The following is a 21163-nucleotide window of genomic DNA, read 5'->3' as shown; positions in this document are numbered from 1 at the left end:
AAACGGTCAGTGAACTGATCAACGTGAGGAGACGTGACAAAACAACATATTAGGGAGAATATTTCCTGGACATTACACAAGAGGAGACTGAGCATGATCCTTCCCACGGTATGGAAAACTGACTCTGTGTGTGTGTGTCTGTGTGTGTGGAGGAGCAGCTGCTTGACTTTAAGCTGCTGTGTTTACAAAAGATGAAGCAGAGAGGGCTACTATGAGCATGGACGGACTATGAGAAAATGGGCCCCTGGGCACAGACCTGACTGAAACTGAATCTTTGAGGTTGCTTTGCATCTATATTTAGTTGCTTTGTGTCTCTTTGCAATCGTTTTGTGTCTCTTATAGTTGTTTTGTATCTCTTTGTGGTTGTTTTTGCATCTATTTTTGTCTTGTTTTTTGTCTTGTAGTCATTTTGTGTCTAGTCACACTCGTTTTGAGTCTCTCTGTGCTCATTTTGCGTCCCTTTGTGGGTGTTTTGCATCTGTTTGTACTCATTTGTGTCTCTCTGCAGTAAGAAATATTAACAGTCACTTCACACAAAGGTTCTAGTTCAGGGGGCCTCTGACCCTTGAACCCGTGGACCTGGGTCCTCTCACTAGTCTTTCCTTGACTACAAGACTGTAACACTACTCTGCATAAAAAATGTTCTTTAGTACCAACAGGACTGACCAAAATATCTGCTGCCACACAGAGAAACTGTTGTAGAAAATCCTTTGTAGATATAGATCATTGAAATGAAACGTCTGTGCAGAGGAGAGGCTTTAATGAAGGGCACTGTGTAGAGGTGGTGTCTCTGAGGCCCTTATTTTCTTTCATGGATCACAGATATGAGGTAAAATAGAGGCCTAGAAACACACAAAGCAGTGTAGGTTTTTCAGGAACAGAGGCAGGCGAGGGGTAAAAAAAGAAAAAACCTGCAGTGCAACTTCTTCAGTCGACATGAGGGTCACCAACAACATGTCAGCGACCATACAAGCATTCATGCAAGTTGTATTATACGTCCTTCATTCATTTCTAACTGATCTGACAATCAGACAGCTACACTGATTCTCTCCCATAAAACCGTTAATGTCTGCAGGGACAGAGAAGTAGGCTGCAGGTTAGATACGTGTTACTGATGAATCAGATCGAGCAGCAGGCCTCACTTGACTTCCTGTGTGTTTTTCTGCCACCTCCTGCCTCACTTCCTGTTGCACAGTCTCTCCTTCTCAGAAACAAGAGAGAGGAACCGCAGAGCAGCTTTTCACTTCTGCTTTAAAAAAAGCACAAAACGACACCACTTCCTCATCTGACTTTTTCCCCCTTTGAATTTAACTCTGGTCTAATGCCACATCATCACATTATCTTACTCCAACTGTAGGTGACCATCATGGAAGGCAGGTGTTGTTTAAAAATTTTTAGACACAGTCTCAGAGTTTTTGCACAAAAACTTTTTTTCATTATTCCATAGTGTGAATCTGTTGTTCCACAAAAACCTTTTTTCTCTTATTTAAAACAAGATAAACTGTTGTTGTGTCTTAGCTTTGCCTACATAAGACATAAGAATTATCATTTAGATCAGTAACTATCTGACCAAAGAATGAAGAGTCTCTACAGACTCCTGTCTAAGAAATAGTCCAATACACAATCACTTAAATGTCAAATTGGTGTTTTTACACTTTATCTTTGTACAGATTATACAAAAAAGAGCCAGGCTAGCTGTTTCTCCCATTTCCAGTCTTTATGCTAAGCTAAGCTAACCTCTCTGCTCCTGGCTGCAGCTTAGTATTTACTGCTCAGATACGAGTGAGGTATCCTATCTTCTCACCCAACTCTCAACAAGAAAGCAAATTAGTGCATTTCCAAAAATGTCAAACTATTCTCTAAACAAAAGTTACACACAAAGTACAAGAATGTTTATGCAAAGTATATACCTTTATTGATCCAGAAAGGGATTTTAATGGCTGGAGGACCAAGGAGTTCACAGGAAAAACAGTAGGTTAGGTTCAGGTGATTTAACAATTATAGCAGCCACCTGTGACTGCTTTTGGGGGAGCAGGCAATTTTAGTTATTTCATTTTGCTAATTTAATGGTCTGTCGCCTTGAAATTTCAACTTGGTGAATAATTAACCTGTGAATTCAAAGCTATATAGGAACTGGCAGTTGGAGTTGGGCCATATCATGCTTGTCCTTGTTACACTGATAAACTTCCTAAACAAAACAGGGCAGTGACTAAGTGACAATAAAGCCATCTTTAGTGGCTTCTGTCTGATTGATAAGTCATAAATCATATTTGAGAATCAGATCAAAAATTGTAAGTGAGGAAAGGCACCTTGATCGTTTAAAAGCAGATGTTATTCCACCTGTTTGTTCATTTGAAAGCTACAGACAGAGGCATCCTTCATCAAACACCATTGGGCCAATTCTTCAAATAGACAGCTGGTCAACCTGTGTTTACCTGCAAAGATATATTAGGAATTGCTGGTTGTTGGACAAGCGGTGGCTGGCTACAGTAGGTAACTGAAGCTGTAATTATTACTTAGGTGAGGGGCAAAGATTGAAAACAATGACCTGAGCACATAATGTTATAAATCACTCCTTCTCTCCTAGAGAAATAAATGCAGTCCAAATGGGTTTTAATAATGTAACCAACACTCCTGTGTCATTTTTGGGTGCTCAGCAATCCCTTTTCCACACCTTAACCTTCCCCTGGAGGTCAAACTTCCACATATTCTTGCACCGAGAAATAATTTCACACCACCTAATGAGGCAGAAAGTATCACCAAAGAGGAATAACATGGGTGACAGGAGAGAGAAGATGGTTGAGGAATCGACCCTCACTGTTTTCTCCTGGTGATCAGCCAACAAACACATTTTCATTTCATTTCAAAGCTAGTAGTGATTCAGGTTTAATCAGTGTTTACTTGTGCAGAGCTGATAAGAGAGGGAAAGAGGAAGGACATATTTAAGGGTAGAGAGTAGTGGACGAGGTCCCAGCTGGAAAGAGAGAGAAAGGGAGGGGTGGGGGAGGCGGGCTGTGCTTTTAAAGAAGCAGCCAACATTTGGCAGCATATGGCCTCTTTAGCTATGCCTTTCTTTCTAAGTGCTCCACATGCACACACACACACACATTACTGCGAGTCTACGTGCACAGAAACACACACACTCAGCTGGCATCAGTCCCTCGTCACAGTGCTATGTCTGTGATAACCACAGGGAGCTGGGAGACTGGTGTTGGCACAAGACAGGGAAGGAGATTTAGGGAATAAGTGAAAGTGTCTGTGCACAGCCTCAAACACACACCAGCACCTACACACCAACCAACACCAGATTACTGAGTCCCATAAATATTTTAGGCATGTCATCATCAACATATCAGCCAATAATTGTTTGGCCATGGTCCATCAAAATTTTACAGTTAATGTCAAAGATATTAAAAGTAACAGTACTTTTTAGTAGTAAACTTGAACAGATTTAAGTTACTAAGTGCTAACCACAAACAAAATTAAAAAACAGTAAATGAGAATCATGAGATAATAGCCAAATGTACAATAAAATATGTATTTCTGCATTTATTTCTGTACATCTGTCTACATATATTTCAATATAAAATATACTGTATACCCAAAAAAACCATTGTCCAATCACAGCTTTATAACCATAACTAGGCCTGTCAAGCTTTGTAGTAGTAAAAGTGAAACTCTGTACAAAGAGAATGGAGGGATGTGGGTTTTTTTATTGCCTTTCCAACATGTATAAGAGACTGCCTACTGCTAACATTAGCATGCCTGGCTAACTATTACTACATATGACTTTGCAAGTCACATCTGTTCATTCTCATTCTTATCTAAATGTGAAAAAAATGTGAAAATATTACTCATGTATTAATCATGTATAGCCATAATATAGATAACACATGAGGGTTAGTTGGAGTCAAAAATCCCAAAGGTTTAAATTTCTTACAGCAGCTACTGTAGTAGAGCTGATTTGTGTTAGAATACAAAGTAAACTGCAAAAACACACTTCATTTTTTCACAAATACTGATGAATGAAACGCTGAGTGAGAGATTACAGATAGTGGAGCAGACACTCACCCGGATGTGATGTCAGGACTTCCGCTCTCCATACTGGTCTTGCTGATTTATCAGTCAGCCCTGCAGGCTATCTAACAATATCTCAAAACATAAGCGCTCATTGTTGAGCCTCACACTCATATTTCCACACAGTAACACTGGTAAACATTTCTCCTTCGCCTAACCAGTGTCACACAAAGCCTGTTAGTAACCCATAACAATAAGAACTGTTTACTGTAGGGTTACCTCTGGTCTCTAAGGAACTAAGTCAGGACCCTGCTGATACAAGTGGCAGCACATACAGATTTCCCCTTCTATCCTATGCAAACTTCCTCCATCAGATTAACCCTGTTTTCATTCCACCGTTAAGCTGCAAACATACACAGAAAGAGAAACTTGCAACACATAAACATCACGTCCCAACAGTACTTCAAAAAAGAAGCCTCACTTCATCTCACGCCTGAGGTGACGGGCCTCTAACTGGCTCATCTCCCTCCCCTCAGGGTCAGCGACACACTTCTGCTACCTCCTAACAGCGACAAGCTAAAATCAAAACCCTCCTTTCTGCATGATATCATTCTCTCAAAGTGCCTTAAGAGCAAGAGAGAGGTCTGAATGTTTCACCTGCCTGAAACAGACGAAGGAAACAATAGAGGAAACCTGCATTAAAAACAAGAGTAAAAGAGAAAAAACACAGGAAAGCTGATAAGTGCACATGCACACTTCCACTACAGGGACACACTCACTGTCCATACACACAGCAGTGCTGTGGCGGAAAGTCAAAAGTCAACAACTTCCTGTACTTCCTTTGTATGCTGTTTAGTGGAAACATGGATATTTCTGCCCAGAAAAGCCCTTCAGCTCAGTATTAGGTATGTAAACATTACTACCATGAAAAACTAGGAGAAAATGCAGCTTAGCAAAAATACATCAGTAGTTTGAGCTTATGTACAAAGAAACCCGCTGCATAAACCAATTTTGACCTTCCTGTCTCTTCACCAGGGTGACCTCTGACCTTTTCCAGACTAGGCGGTTTTCTCCCTAGTTAGACAACTTTGTATTTTAACTGGGCAGGTAGTTTTTATATCATCTGGCTGGTTTCAACCTACAGAAAGTTAAGAGAGGTTTAAACTGTAGGGAGTTCTGCAGGGAGAGACGTGAGTCAAACACACTGTGTGAGGAGACAGGGACAGGTGTATGCAGGTGTTTTAAAAACAATCGGAAGTTAGTTACTTTAGTTTCTTATCAACAAGATCAACAGCTGCAGCAGCAGTGACTCAGCTCATGGATGCATTTAAGAGAGGCTACTTAAAACCATTAGAAAAACACTCACGCCATATCCCAATACATCGGCTCCTCCTCTGCTCTGATTAGTTTGAGCAGAATAATTGAGTGAATAAGGCCTACAATTATTTTGTAAGTGCTTCTATCACATTTTTGTCTGTAGTTCCCGGCTGTATATAACAATAACTCTTAGTAATATGACCAATCAATTAACATGATCTGGACCCATGTATGGATTACTGAACAGGCCTACAGTGCACAGGCCCGGGGGCCTGAGGGGTAAGGTCAGAGCCTCTGTATGAAGTGAGACTGAATACCTCTTGTTTGAATGTCAAAGAGTTCAGTTAAAATATTACAAATACAGAAACCACAACAGAACGTTGTGAAACAACCACAAAGAGGCACAAAATGAGAACAGACACAAAACAACCGCAGAGAGGCACAAAATAGCCACAAAGAAAAAAAGAGCACAAAAAGTCAGTAAATGACCACAAAGAGACACAAAATGACCAAAAGCCACCAAACTACATTGAGACCAAAATCACCTCAAAAAGTTGCAAAATAATCACAGCAAGAAGCAAAGTGACTATTGAGCCTATAAAAAGACAAAAGTTCTAAGTTTATAAATGAAAAGTAAGACTTTTTTGAATTCGGTGCTTCTTGTGAATTGACGCTATATAAATAAAATTTGACTTGACTTGACTTAAAACTTTTTACTGCAGATACTCTGAGCACCTACAAAACCTCCCTGTTACAGGACTTATTTCAGGCTACATTAACAAGCTGAGTATAACTCACTACCATAGGTTAAAAAAGGATCTTACAAGCAGATTTTCATGTGACCCACTCTTGATCAGCACATGATGAAAGACAGCAAAAAAGGGAAAACATCTATAAGCCACTGAGCCGTCTGCTGAGCTGAGGCATCCAGTTATCATCAGACATCATCAGCATGTTGTCTGAACATAACAGGAAGTCCCACAGTTGTGAGTTACATAATAAAAAAAATGTTCTTCCCCTCCTTGAAGTCAACGACAGATCTGATATGACTGGACTGACGAAGGTGCATCAGATCAGGGATTTCTACCGAGGCATGTTGGTGTCTCTTCAAACACCAGCCACCTTTTCATGGGTAGGTTCACCATGATCATCTTTCAAAACAGGTGGAACCTTCAACACGAGGCTGTGAGTTTACAGAAGTGAGAGAAAACCGGTTCCCAAATTGAGGTCTAGGGACCTCTAGAGTGGCTCTCACCCTGGTAACATCACATATTCATTTTAGAGCTGCAACGATTAGACAATTAATCTAGGAAGAAATAAAACTGGTAACTCAACTCATTTTAGCTACAAAATGTAAAGATGTGCTGCTTTTTTGGACGGTAAATGAAATATCTTTGAATTTTTAACTAACAAAACAAGAAAAAAACAGCAGGTGAGAGGAAATATTTAAGATTTCTGTGAATTAACTTTAAGACCTTTTAATACCTTCTAAGGCCTTTGTTGAGTAAACTGAATTCAATGGTTTTTAAGACAAGGCCTGTAAAAACCCTACAGAGGTCGGACATCACCCCACAGATGGAAAGAACAAGATGTTTGAATGCACTGTTTTCAACTCCTGTGATCAATATTTTTCACTATTTTCTGAAAATTACTGAGACAATAAACTGGTTACTATATTAGTTGCTGATTCTTTTTTAGACAATCGCCTAATTGTTTAACTGACAGCTTCAGATTCAGTCATTTTTCAAGTAAAAATCACCAAACTTTGTCTGGCTCCAGCTTCTCAAATGTGAGGATCTGATCCTTTTCTTTGTCATATATGATAGAAATTCAAAAATGATTAATTGAGATAATAATCAGCAGATGAATCCATGATGAAAATCACTGTTAGTTGCCAGAAACACTGCTATTTATCTCAACCAGACTCCACTGACATTTTACCTCACAGAACACAGGAGTTGCTGCAATACTGCTGCCTGAACTGGTTAGTTTGTTTGTGTGGTACTTTTACTTATGTAAAAGATCTGAATACTTACACACACAAGAACACAAAAGAACTACATGATCAAGGCAGTGGTATTCCAGCAGCTCCTGTGTTCTGTGAGGTAAAATTACTGTTTTTGTCAAAGGAGTCTGATAGTGATACAGCAGTGTTTAGATAAAAAGAATCTTACTCTTTAATACAAAGGTCTATCTCTGTAGGAATCCTATCCATAATGTTGTCAGACACTTATAATATCAATCTGAGCCTGTCAATACAAAAACAGGCACTTTAGTGGACCTCTTCAGACAGTTGCCTATTGAATTACACTGAAGCAGCTGTTTGCAGTGGCCAGGTCCAGTGTTCTTACTCAATACTGAACCAGTTCCAACGATTTTGCCTCTATCAATCACATGGGGAAATAAGTCCCAAATTCAAAACTTCTGCAGTTGTCCCTTAATATTTGAGATTGAAAGTGTGGAACTCTGCTGGGGAGGGTCATGTGACACAACAGAAAGTTCCTTCAGATTCAGCTACTCAGTAGACCTTGTGGTGAGATTGTTGAGTCAGCCTCTCAAATATGTCTCCTTGGTATAAAATCTTATCAAAAAGGGATTTTTTGGTTTGCATTTGGAGGTTCCTCTCAAGAAACACAGCACCAATCTGTGCTACAGATTACAGCACTGTAAGAAGACACAGTAAATCTGCATTTGGCTCCAGCCACATCTTCATTATTGACAGTGGTGGAGAAAGTATCCAGATCATTTAAAAGGACTAATAAGTCCTGCACTGAAAATGTTACTTAAGTATTTGAGTATAGACAGGAAAATTAGACACACTTTAAATCAGTCAATTAACACATTTGTTGTTATTTCATAAAGTGCCATGTATAGTGGGGGTTAAAAGGGGTCCAACAACAAATGTCCAGGGGAGGAGGTTCATCCTGCCATGTGGACTAATTGATTTATTTAAAGCTGTTAAGTAGTTCTGCTGCAGTAAAAAGTACAACACAGAGTAGTTGCACCAATTGGAAATATTCAAGACAAGTACAGATTTGCATCTACTTGAGTAGATGTACTTAGTTATTCTCCTCCCCTGGTTATTGAGGACATTTGATGTGTGCAGCTTGCGGAAGGAAACTGAGCAGGAAGTATCTGAGAAGTGGGCTGTCCTAATTAGAACAGAACACCGAAAATTAATTTTAGCCAAAAACTCAAGACATTAACGCTCAGTTTTCTGAATGTTTTCTAGTTCACAGACCTGCTGCAGAGAAATGCATGTTTGATTTCACTGTCTGACTGGAAGCACAAGTGGAAACACAAAGAGAAAGTGCGATATTTAAACAAAACGCATGAACCCTAAACAGACGATATTAGTGTAAAATGCTGTGGTGCCTGTTTAGAGGCTAAGCTAACAGCAGCTAGCAGATGTACCTGGTCGGCCAGTTTGAGGACAGCCATCTCTGGGTCAGCTCCGGCTGCTCATCCACTTCCTCCGACACCGCAGCACCATGCACGGTGCGATGCTGCTGCTCGACCCGGGCTCCCCCTCTCGCTTTTCTCCGCTCTCCCTCCTTTCTTCACTTCACTAATGTATATGGCTTCTTGTAGCTCCCTAGCAGACTCACAGGCGGACGATATTGATGATGAAGGCCGGGCCGAGCACCAGGGCCATCAGCCCCGCTCCACTGGTGCTATGTGCGGCGACGCTGCCGAGCCGAGGCAGCCGCTCGGAGTCGCGGGGAGGCGGGGAAGCAGGAACAGGCGCTTGACCCACCGGTGTAAACAATCCTCATTTATGGCTGCTGTTTCTGCTGCTGCTGTCTGTGCTGCACGGAGGTCCCCGGCGACCTTCTGAGCCATACACCACCCACAGAAGCCTCCCTCCTCCCCGGTCTGCAAAAACACAAGCCTCCCGGAGAGGCAGCCAGACAGCTGAACACAGATTTCACAGGAAGTCGGTGCCTGTCTCTCCTCCTCTCAGATGCAGAAGTGGAGGAGAAGCTGCTTCCTCAGCATCAACAGCAACCAGCAGCCCTCCTCGCTGCTGCCACCCACTGGAAACAACTGCATCATCCAAAAATAATAAAACATGGTGCATGAAAAATGAATAGGCACACAGATGTAGTGGAATGTAAAGAGACCACTCTCACAGACTGATGTGGGTTATATGAGGATTAGATCTCTTTTAAAGGGGCATGCCACTGTTTTTCCTCTGTAAAGTACAATTATGGCGGCCCTGAGGTGTAAAACACAATGATACAGGACCAAATAAAGGATCAGTGTGTAACGTATCTTGTCGATGTAGTAGTTGAACACCTGACAGCCACTAGACACTCTGAGAAGCCTGGAAGGGAGAGGTGAGGGGATGGGTAGTGTCTATCGTTTTTCCACCGCATGAATCAACGCCCACTTCTGTATGACGAAAGCCTCGACAGCAGCATTCCCATGGGGACCGCTGGACTGCATAAAAACGAATATTATTAATATTATTAGATTAGATTGATTTTTGACCATGGAGGTATGCATAGACTGTATCTGAGCAAGGTTATAAACAGAGCCTGCTGTCCACTGTCTGACAGTCAGTCACAGATACATGCTGGGTGCCTACACCAATGTAGGCAGACTTGTTGACTGGATCGCTCACTGGAGGTGGTTTGACACTGTCATACTGAATCCTAAATGTGGCAAATTAATTATGCTTATGTACATGCACCATCCACATATACATGTCACACATATATGCCAGGTGGCTACGCCAACTATGGCAGATGTTTGTGATCTGTAGTCTTCTGATTTAAACCTGTGTTGACATCATCAACAGATTAGTTACCTGAGGTCTGTGTAACTATGATCGTCAGTCATCTTTGAACAGTGCTGTTTTCCAAATAACTGTAGCTGTCAGCTGTTTCACTGGAACCACAACAACAGTGAAAAGCAACATTTTATTTCATAACATTTCTGAAAACAAATTATTTTAGGAAACATTTTTGCTTTGGTTGATTGGAAAGACCAAAGGTCAATTCAGAGTATATTCAATATTTGTTAGAATTTTGCACAAGTGAAACTGACCAAATGGTCGTTATGTGCAAATGATATGTACCATCAGTAAGTACAATTAGAAAAGCTGTTTATAGAATGGGCTGAGAATCTGTTACAGCCTTAAATTTAAAATCCAACAGGTCTCCCTTCACAGCAGTTTTTAGGCCAAGGATAGTGGTATACACTGTAGTTCATGAATTGTGTATTTACCCAGTATATTTTTGGTGGAGTGCACACACACAGCTGTATCAGAGACACCACCATGTGTTTTTCATGGTTCACTGTCTTCATGGAGATGCATTCCAAAGGTTATGAAGGAAGGAAACTGGAGAAGAGGCCTGTTATTGCACCACATCTGGAAGAAAACAACATCAAAACTTTACAGGTCAGGATGTTTTCCACTTGGTCCAGACTGAAATACCTCAACAACTATTTGATGGATTGGCATGAAACTTTATAAGGACAATCATAGTTCCCAGAGGATGAATCCTAATGACTTTGGTGATCTTCTGACTTCCTCTGTGAGATATCCAGTGGTAGAGGATCAGATCATTTGCTTAAATGAAAGTACAACTCTGGTGCAAGAAAAGGTCCTGCACTGAATATGGTAACTTATGTATGTAATCAGGAAAATGGACTTAACACATTCAAAGTAAAAGCACTCAGTGCAGGTAAGCTCTGTCCCTTCCTGCAGACAGCTTCTGGTGGAAAAGGTCTTTAACATAGTCCACCACCACCTCCTTGGTGGTGGCCACGTTCAGGAGCTGGTGGTTGTTTCCACACTATGCCTGTAAGTGGTCCACCAGATCTTTGCCCTGTGCCTCCTGTCCATCACTGACTCACCCAACAACTGCAGTCATCTAAAAGTTCTTTTACATCAGTAAAGGACCTGGATACTTCGTCCACCTCTGTCTGCTGCAGCCTCACACACAAACACAACAGACTTACTGCCTTCCTCCTCAGAGTAGCAAACCCAGAGCTGGCGTGAGATGGCGTCTGCTGGGGAAATCTGGGTCAAAGCACGAGTCTGGCTGAATGGAGGGAAGGAAGGGAAGAAGAGTGGGGGAGGTTTTTTTCCCATTGTATGGCTACAAGCGTTCATGCATATATGCAGGATGGACGAGAGTTGATCTCTGTGCTTTTATTTATAGTGCATCAGCTACTACAGTCAGAGGGAATCCATTACATCCCTTCACTGTTTCACAACACTCATAATTATTGTTCAGTACTTTGCAGAAGCTTCTTTGGCAGCAGTTAACATCTTAGTCTTCTTGTGTGCCTTTCAAAACTATGTTCCTATGCACGCCTCGTTTCCACATAGCTGTGTGATTTGCGAAACTCCTCCTGTTTTTTTCTTTCAGGAACTCTAATTAATAGCAACGACAGCAACAATAATTAGTAATACGAATAATCAGAAAAATTGTAAACTTTAGGGGCGGGTTTCGGAGAGACCACATGTGCCTTAGCTAACTTCTTGACGGCATATTAAGCTGGTACACACTGGTAGCATATGCTAGCTATGTAACTCATACATTTTGTAACTAAGTATTTCACAAAGCTGGCTAAGACCACAGTCCTCATACTCAATAAGACTGGATAGCAATGAAGCAGACAAAATTAACTTGTTTCCCATGTCTATCCATCTCAGTTTTTGCAGTGGAATTGCAATTTTCACTTTGCCTTTTTTTTTTTTTTATTAATTGCTTATAATTGTGTTGCCCAGATTCAAATGTTTGATGTTTGTTTTTCTACCTTGGCCTGAATTTCCATCCATTTCTACACAACGTGAAAGTTACATAATCTAAAAATATATGTAATTTTATATCAATGTAAATTCTTAACTGGTACTACATTCACTGGTTTATTAGACAAGTAGAAAAAAACTTGATAAACAACACAGGAATTGATTTTTATACAACAAACATTTTATTTGGTTAAATAAAACAATCTAATAAGAACAGAGGAGGTGTGAAACATGGAGAGGGTGTGTACAGCCGATACAGAATCCTATCGATACACAAAAACCCCAAAATAATCCAAATATTTAAAACACTCACGTGACTGCGCTCTATTCCTCAACCAAGGCTTATCTGACCTTGATATTTCCTTACAGGGAACACTCAAAAAAGAGGAAATTAAAAAAAAACAAAACAAAAATACATACAGACTCTACAATGTTCCATCTTTTATTTCCCCTAATTTCACACTTATTTCAAATCCAAGATCAATAAGTGGCATCATCAGGGCTGTTAAGCCCCGGGAGAAGACTGACATACAGTTGCTAAATAAAAACCGACTCAGTCCTAAACTGAGATAAGAGATGACGGTGGAGGAGGGTGATGGATGAGAAAAACAAAAGAGCACATAAATTTGTATTTACAAGACGTACTCAAGCTCATAGCGAACATAAATGTTTTTGTCATCGTTGTAGACCTGTGGGTAATGGGCGATGAGGGCGTCCTGTGAGCCAATGTAGATGGAGTTGTAGATCTTCCAGTAGACATCTCTCACCTTCCTGGCTGGATGGAACAAACCCTGAAGAAACAAACACCAGTTAACTCAGTGAGTGAATTTAATGCCCTGAGGTGGAGTGCTGTTTTTTTGGTTTTGTTTAGTTTGCATTTGGTGTTTTCCTGTGTTTTATGTTGCCCTTACTGAATATCTTTAGGTTTTGGGAATATGTTGAGTGATGTAAATCAATAAAAACTTGAATAGTTCAAGGGGAATGAGGGCTCATGCTGGTTGTCCTCACCTGTAAGCAATACTGCAACATGCGGCAGGGTCCAATGGCCACCCTCAGCCCCTCCAGGGCACCCATAACAGCCTGGATCACATGAGGCGATGTCTCAAACACATTGGGCCAAACGTAGTTGAGCAGGTGGTTGAGTGAATCTTCGCAGCCAAAACCATAGACGCCCAGAGACATGTGCTGGACCACGGCACTGGCAGTCTGTCTGTGGACTAAGTCTCTGCAGGACGACAGAAGAACAGGGTCAGTGCTCAACAGTTACTGGTATAAACTAGAAATGATAAGCTACTCTCTGTAACCCTCGTCCTCTGACTCACCTGTCCATGAGAGCGTCCTCCAGCAGTGGTGTGACGGCATAGATGTAGTCTTTGCCCATCTCTCCGATGTACTCGAACAGGAAGGAGAGGGACTTGAGCACGCCGTTCTGCACGTTGAGCTCAGGGACACGATATTCATTCATGAGTGCTGGCAGCACTGTAAATGGTGAACAGGTCTCGGCGACGATGGCAATGGCCACGGTCGTGCAGACTCTGTTCTGACGCTCCTGGACCTTCAGGTTGTTGAGCAGAGTGGCCAAAACATCATGGGGACTGAGAGGAGAGAGGAGGGTGAAGTTTAGGTTAAGGTGACATTTGTAAAGACCTCACATTTCTGAAGAGAAACAATCTCTAACGCATCCTGAAGTCAACCCCTGCTGTGACGTGTAACTGAATCCAACCACCTGGCAGCCCTGCTTGGAGCTGCTGGAGAATGTACAATTGAGTGCAACTAAACATTTTTGATACTCTTGATACTCTTTGGGGATACTTTCTGATACTTACAGAGCTCCCATGTGGTGTTTTCATTTACTTCTTAACACTTTTGTGCATTTTATTCACCAGTCCAATGTTACATTGATGTATAACACTGCTGCCCATGATCTTCTAAAATCTTGTATTTTTTGAGGAAACCAAATTCAGTGCTTTTAAGACTTTAAGATCTGCGTATACCATGGACAGTGACAATTAAATGAAAGTAAATACAAAAATGATTTGGTATTCTTTCATATTCTTACCCGATGGCTTTGGCGATATAACCAAACGTGTTGACGGTGGCTCGGCGGATGGCCTTTTTGTGAGCCTTGAGCAGCTCCAGCAGCTCAAAACAAATCCTCATCCACTCCCTGGCCGACACATATTCAGCACCCCTGAAAATACACGTGAGAAGTAATAGTTAGGGTAAGGTTCTGTGGTTCTCGTGTAACTTCAAGCTGAGGCTTTTATTCCACTAACCTGTCAGCGATCCTGCCCACCAGGTCGATACAGTTCTCCTGCACTTTCTCATGTCTGTTCTTCAGGATGGGAGTCAGACGAGGGAGCAGGTCTTTGATTGGCGGGGTCATCTTGTGCATACCTGGAGTGAAACGGAAATTATCCATTAGCTATTCAGATGTTTCTTTTTTGTACAACTCTGAAATCTGAATGACCTACAAAGTAAAACTGTGACATACCAATAACATTCACAATGGCCTTCAGTGCTCCCAGGATGCTACCCAACACTTCAGGGTACTCCTCTCCCAGGTACTCGTACAGCACCACACCCAAGTGACCCATCAGTTTCTCCTGCAGTGACAGACAAGGAAAACATGCATCAGTTTCTAAGCTACATCATATACATCACAGTCTGTGTGTGTGTGCTAAGTCTTCATAGCATACCTCCTGGCAGGTCTTCATGACCACAGCTGTACGGGAGATCAGGTCAGCAGCCTGTTGACGGACTTTAGCTGACTTGTTGTTCAGACGCCACAGCACCGTACCGCAGATCTGAGGCAGGTAGGGTTTCACACGCTTCCCGAGGGCATTCACCACTGTGCCAAAACCATTCAACATCACAGAGTCCTGGACAAACAGGAGAAGGGAGGGCATTAATAAAATTATTTGTCTCATTCTGGAAATACTTAACTTTACACAGTCTATTGCAAAATGTGTCATCTCTCTCACCTCTGTTGTCTGTTCCTGGAAGGCGTACAGGATACCGTCGATCAGCTGCTCCTCCAGCTTGTGGTCAATGTCAGCTGCGCCCAGGTTGCCCATGATTTTTTCAATAGTCTCCATCACCATCTTTCTGTACTGCTCAGCCTCATCTTTCAGGTCATCAACAATACGAGAAATGATCTCTGCTGCTCCCACTTTGTTGGCCAACTCCACTGTGGTGTCCACCAACTATACAAGGAGAAAGACTGTTAGAAAACTTCAAGTCTCTTTGTTCTACAACTGCCCACAAAAATAGTTTTAACACCTCAATATCACAATGTTTACAAAACAAAAGTATGATTTCAAGTCAAATGCTTGAATTGTATTCTGCATTCAGGAACAGGAACTCCATATCAAACATTTTCATTTCAAGCCAATGTTCTCTATAGATATGAAGCTTTTTGAAGTTTTTCCCAATGTTACAAAAGGTTGAAAATATTTCAGTGTTTTGTACAAAGGTTTTTAATCCACCTTTTTCTGAAGGTGTTGCAGAAGTGGGAAAGGGAGGGGAGGGCTTTTTGGTCTCACAGATCTAGACTTGACTTCCTCACCCCACTTTTGCACGTTGACAAAATGTGAGTGAATGTTTCATTTTCTGTCTTTTTAATTAATAAAATAAAGTCACACTCCATTAATATATGAAGAAAGGCTTAATGTCTTAATGTTTAATAATTAATGTTTGCTGTAGCAGTTCTCCTTGCTTCTTTTCACTTCAGTGAAACTATGAAATAAAAAAATCTAATTTTGTGGCCAAACAGAACAGAGTTTAAGGGTTTTGCTGTGCACAAACAACTGTGCAAAAAGTTTCATTTTTTCACATCAGTAAATGCACATAATGTGGGTGTTGCATGAGTAACACAAGTGTGTAATTTTTATTTTTCACTTCTTGTCACCTGCTTTTTGCCATTTTACCCTCTCCACATCTCTCATCTGTGGACCATCTCCACAAGAAACAAGAGACCATTGTCACATAACAGAACACAAACTTCTATGTTTGCTAACCTGTCTGTAGTTGCGTCTGTCAAGAGCCATCCTGTGCTGCCAGAAGTGCTTGAAGAAGGGTGGCAGGATCTCGGTCTTAATGTAGTTGGCTTCGACACCATCAGTGCCACAACACTGCTTCACCACCTATGAGACAAAATGGAGGGAACACAAGGGAAGGTCAGAGAAGGAAAATTGCAACTGAGGAAAATCAACAAGGTTTTTGGTCTTCTTAATTGAGCAACAATGCATAGGGTTAATAAAAACACACTATCTGCCAACTCTGAGATCACACAAGGGTTTGTAGATGTGACCAACGGGTGCAGGTTGAGAACAGAGAGGACACAGGTGTCAGCTCTGCTAATTCTCATGTTGGTGTTATTATAGCGAACTACTAGCCCTGATGCAACCATGTCGTGGCTGAACAGGCGAGAATGAGTCGCAGGAAGTTACCTAAGGTTTACAGACGTGTGGTCTCAGTCACATTAGTTGAGCACATGACCATTAACTGAGTGACATTATCTGTTTTCTGCCACGTTCTCACCTTGAGCACAATCTTCTTCATCTCCTCATCAGGGGACTGGAACTCTCTGATGAGGATCAACATCACCTCTCTGGTGTAGTAGTTTGCATACTCAGCGTCCATCAGTGGGATCAGGTAACCAATAGCTTTGAGGAAAGCAGCCAAACCCTGGTGACAAAAGGGAAGAAATTATTGTGACCCAGTGATTATGACTTGTACGTTTAATTGTCTGATGCTCCAAGCAGAGCATTGATGGTCTTTCATCTGACCTCTGCTGAAAACACCAGCCCCTTCAAGGAAACACTATAGCAAGCAAACATTCACACTGTAGCCACATACAGGTGTAGTGCTGGGTGTTGATCTCACACTGAATACTGTTTGTTCTTCTCTCCAAAAATCTAATGAAAAGTAAATGTGTATCTCTTACCTTTCCTCTGTGCTGTCTGATACCCTTCCAGAGGGGCTTGAGGACTGAGTCAAAGGACTCGATACCGTAGGGTGTGGCAGCTTCCGCAAGAGCGGCTATGGCCAGGGCACTGATGGTCCTCACCTTCTGCTGCTCATCCACCAGACCTGTGGCATCACACATCCACAACCAACAGTCAGAGCCTGAACACATTAAACTGCAGACTTTGTGTGTGAATATAAATTGTTACTGGCAATGAGAAAAACAGATTGGCATAGCTTAGCTGTATGAAAATGATACACAGTTGTTAACAGAGATTTTTTTTATCCATTTCAGAGATCATTTCAAATGAACTGTAACAATATTTAGTCAGAATGAGATCAGTTTTCCATAAAAGCTGGCTGTCAGCTGAATGGCTGAACATTAACACGTTTCCAGTCAACTGTTTTATTACTGTTTCGAGTCACGTCACCGTCACTATTTATAACCTTATATCTATAACCTTTAATCAGATAAAGGTTTTTAGTCATCGGACGTCTGGATATCAGAGGAACAAACTGAACCAACAGCCCCTTGTGACGTCCTGTATCCACACAAGAGCGTTGGAAAAACATTGATTTCTAACATGAAACTGCTTTAGACCTCTACAGATAATCGGACTCCCAGTAAAGACCTCCTGAAAAATGAACAGTGCAGGCTACTATTTTTATGCAGCTGGACAGTGTATACACTAGTGGAAAACCCTAATTTGTATTTTCGCTGGAAGATAATTCACTTCATTACATCAATTACACTACATAATGTAATTTCAACATTATCACTAGCTTCTGCATGTGAAAATCAACTTCAAAGGCTGTAGTCAAGTGCATTTGGTTCTTAAGAAGTTTGATAATAATTAACAAAGGACTGACCGTGCTCAATAATCTCCACCAAGCTGCGAAGGTGGGGTAGGATGGCGCAGCCCATGAGGATGGCGATCTGCTGCACGATCTTGATGCCTGTGTGCCGTGCCTGCCAGGATTTCTTGCTTTTACACACGGCTTTGAGGAAGGGCAGGAGGGAGGGAATACCAAGGGCAGAGGCCACCACAGCGAAGGCTCGGGCTGTGGTGTTTCTGACGTACTCATCCATGTTGTCAATGTCAGGTCGCATTGTGGAGATCATCGTAGCCAAACCAGCAGCCTGGGACAGACGGGAGGAGGACAAACGTCAAATATCTGCCACCAGGTAAATCCATATTAATATCAATTAATCTGCTGATTATTTTTTCAATCAATCAGGTACACTCATTCAAAGTACACTCTCTCTGCACTGGTATATGAATGTCACAGATCAACAAGCTATCTGGATAGGTCATGATCGTATAAGTGGTTACTATCTTTCAAATCAATATCAAAAGTTTGTCAATGTACTGTCGTGTAACCAACGAGTGCAGGTTGAGAACAGGCGAGGCGTGAACGCCAGGTCTGTGGATTCTCGTGTTGGTATTAATCTAGCGAACGACTAGCCCTGAACTGACCATGGACTGGTCGTACAGGCGAGAATGGTTCGCAGGACCCAGAGTGTGCAAAAAAAGCTCTGCATTACCTTTGCCAAGTTAGAGATGATTTCTCTGCCTTCTACTCTGGCGTAATAGTCCTCATCAATCAGCAGCGGCTCAATCACAACCAGGATCTGGACACAGAGAGGACAAACAGTTAGTTTCTCAAACACAACCCATTTAAAGTAAAATTAAGCTCACATCTTTGACACTGGGCCTACCTTGTGCACGTATGGTCGAACCAGATCATCCAGTTTGTAGAGGATGCGGTCAATCACTTTAACCAGCAGGTGGCGCTCCTGATCCTCCAGGGTGGGCGACATGAGCAGTGGCAGGATCTGGTTGAACAGAGGGCCTGCTCCAAATTCACGCGCCTTGTCTGTGATCTGACGCAGGGCAGCCTATGACAAGAGAGGAAAGGATCAGTCAATCAGATCATGGACCAGTTAGTCTTCAGTCTCAACAGATGTGATGATTTCTGTCTGCTGCTCCCAGCAGAGTATGGTGGTCTACACTGACCTCTACTGAAAGCAGCAGCTCCTCAGAGGGAAGATTCTTTAGCAAGCAAATATTCACACTATAGCCACATACAGGCGTAGTGCTGGGTGTTGATCTTGCAGTGGAAACTGTTTTTGTGTTTCATGCTGTTACAAGCCATGAATGGAAATGGACAGATGATTTAAATTGGAAATCATCAGAGTAACAAGTGACCAACCTTCCTCATGGGTGGTGTTCCATTTTTAATTTTCAGTAGCAGCTTCATGATCTTCCTTTCTTTCTGCTCCTCAGGGCTCAGTGTGGACTCATCCACCTCCACCTAACACAAACCGAGACAAACATGTTAAACTTCAGATAGGACAAACATCCAGCTGTTGATTTTACACTGTTTACATGTCATGCGGAAAAATCTGATGCTCACCAGCAGTTTGTCAAAATACTGGATGTCATCAGGTTTGAGGAACGGGAGGTTTCCCGAGGGCTGGTCATTCATTTGTTTTGTGGTGCGGTCCTCCGCCTGCATGTGGAAACCTGTCATGCCGCCAATAGGAGTGGGCGTGGCCGACAGCTTGCGGGCTGGAGTACGGATTGGCACGTAACCTGCTGGTGGAGGCAAAACCTGTGGAGAAGAAAAATAACCTGTCAGTGCTGTAACAATTTTAAATTACTAGTAACTCATGATTTTGTCACTAAATAATTAAACGCAATAAAAAAAGAGGGCACGGACCTTGTATCCCTCTGGAAACATGGCATCTAGCTCCTCATCTGTGAGGGGCCGGTTTCTCTCATCGATTTCCCTCTCCCACCTCCATGCCTGCAGCTGCTCTGGAGTCATGCTCATCAGGTGACCTGAAGAAGACAGAAGAGGAAACTGATTTAAACACATGGTAACACCATCTAATATTATTGCCTGGATTGCCATTGGCTTCAGCAAATCTTTCCTGAGTCCCAAGGAACAAAACAGAAATGAGCTTGTTTACCTGGTGTTGGAGTAGCCATGTTCATAGCTGGTGTTCCTATGGGAGTCTTTCCGGGGGTGAGCAGTGGCGTTGAGGATCCCATCTGACTGGCAGGGGTTTCATCCCACCGAGATTTCCTCTTGCTGGCCCCTGGGGTTGGAGTCTCGCCCACCGACTCATCTCCTCTGTCTGTGCGTGGGGTTTCAGCCCAACCACTCCCGTGTCCCGGAGTCTCTCTTTCTGTCTTTGGGGTTTCGTCCCAACGGTTCTTGCGTACACTACCTGTGGCTCCACCGTGGCCAGGCGTGGCGTGGCCAGGGGTGTCCCTGCCAGGGGTGGCAGCGCCTGCGGGTGTGTGGCTGGGAGTGGGGTCCCACATGCGGGTACTGGGAGTGGCTCCTGGGGTCTCACTGCCTTTAGGGCGGCCAGGGGTTTCGTCCCATCTGCTGTTTGAGGGGGTGTGTGCAGGGGTGTGTCCTGGAGTCTACAAGGGACCAGAAAGGAAGAAAATATTCCACATCATTGGACTCCACCAAGTTACACTATACTGAACACTTATAATAACAATAAATTTACCATAATATTTCTAGCCAGGTAATAATCTTGGCTCACCTCAGCAGTGGTGTCAGCCTGGTCCCAGCTGGACATCTTTTTGGGTGTAGCATTAGAGGGGGTTTGGTCTGCTGTCTGGTCCCAGCGACGCTTGCGTTTTGCGACTGCTTGGGTGGCAGCGGACCCGTTGACAGCTTTCAGGTCCCCTGATTTGGCCTTCTCTGCCAGCTGCTGACGAATCTCTCTCTGGGTGCAAAAAAGGCACAAACATCAGGATTAACGATACAACTGCACTGCAACAAAGGACAGGACTCTCTACAGGCTGTGTGGAAGTAGTTTGCAGTTTATGGTCAAAGAGAACGAACAGTGGGTAGCTGCTTACCTCCTCTTTGGACAGGTTCTGCTCTAACATGACGTCCACATATGACCTGACCTGCAGCTTGGGGTCCGGCGTTTTGCCCCCTGCGCGAAAGAGCACGAACAAGAACATAGGACACTCATCAGTACACACTCCAGGGACCCAAGTGATTACAAACACAGCAAGCACAAACACAGCCAGCTAACCCTGACTCTTTACCAACAGATTA

General features: G+C 42.6%; 2 protein-coding genes across 40 annotated transcripts in view; one reads left to right on the top strand and one right to left on the bottom strand.

The window, feature by feature from the left end:
• coq10b (coenzyme Q10B) overlaps positions 1 to 21163 on the top strand; it is an 86052-nt gene that overhangs the window by 28686 nt on the left and 36203 nt on the right. The gene's annotated exons all lie outside the window — the stretch shown is intronic.
• The window catches only part of sf3b1 (splicing factor 3b, subunit 1), a 69161-nt gene that overhangs the window by 43187 nt on the left and 4811 nt on the right, over positions 1 to 21163 (bottom strand). For 3 of the 36 annotated variants that reach the window (XM_051078153.1, XM_051078182.1, XM_051078059.1), the window contains exons 5-11: positions 20959 to 21038; positions 20637 to 20822; positions 20046 to 20508; positions 19793 to 19914; positions 19487 to 19684; positions 19283 to 19384; positions 18789 to 18968 (exon numbers count right to left, since the gene is read on the bottom strand). The exons of 13 other annotated variants lie outside the window; for them this stretch is intronic. In XM_051078153.1, the coding sequence (XP_050934110.1) occupies positions 18789 to 18968; positions 19283 to 19384; positions 19487 to 19684; positions 19793 to 19914; positions 20046 to 20508; positions 20637 to 20822; positions 20959 to 21038 (1331 nt within the window). Of the gene's footprint in view, positions 1 to 12259; positions 12892 to 13108; positions 13326 to 13422; positions 13696 to 14159; positions 14292 to 14376; positions 14498 to 14594; positions 14707 to 14799; positions 14983 to 15084; positions 15307 to 16119; positions 16246 to 16642; positions 16790 to 17048; positions 17195 to 17938; positions 18210 to 18614; positions 18702 to 18788; positions 18969 to 19282; positions 19385 to 19486; positions 19685 to 19792; positions 19915 to 20045; positions 20509 to 20636; positions 20823 to 20958; positions 21039 to 21163 lie in introns of those variants that run through there. 20 more of the 36 variants (XM_051078001.1, XM_051077930.1, XM_018684131.1 and 17 more) reach the window with 16 other exon arrangements.

The sequence above is a fragment of the Lates calcarifer genome, linkage group LG1, assembly GCF_001640805.2.
Source record: "Lates calcarifer isolate ASB-BC8 linkage group LG1, TLL_Latcal_v3, whole genome shotgun sequence".
Classification (NCBI taxonomy): Eukaryota; Metazoa; Chordata; class Actinopteri; family Centropomidae; genus Lates; species Lates calcarifer.
The sequence above is the reverse complement of the archived record's forward strand: the minus strand, read 5'-3'. Positions and strand labels throughout refer to the sequence as shown.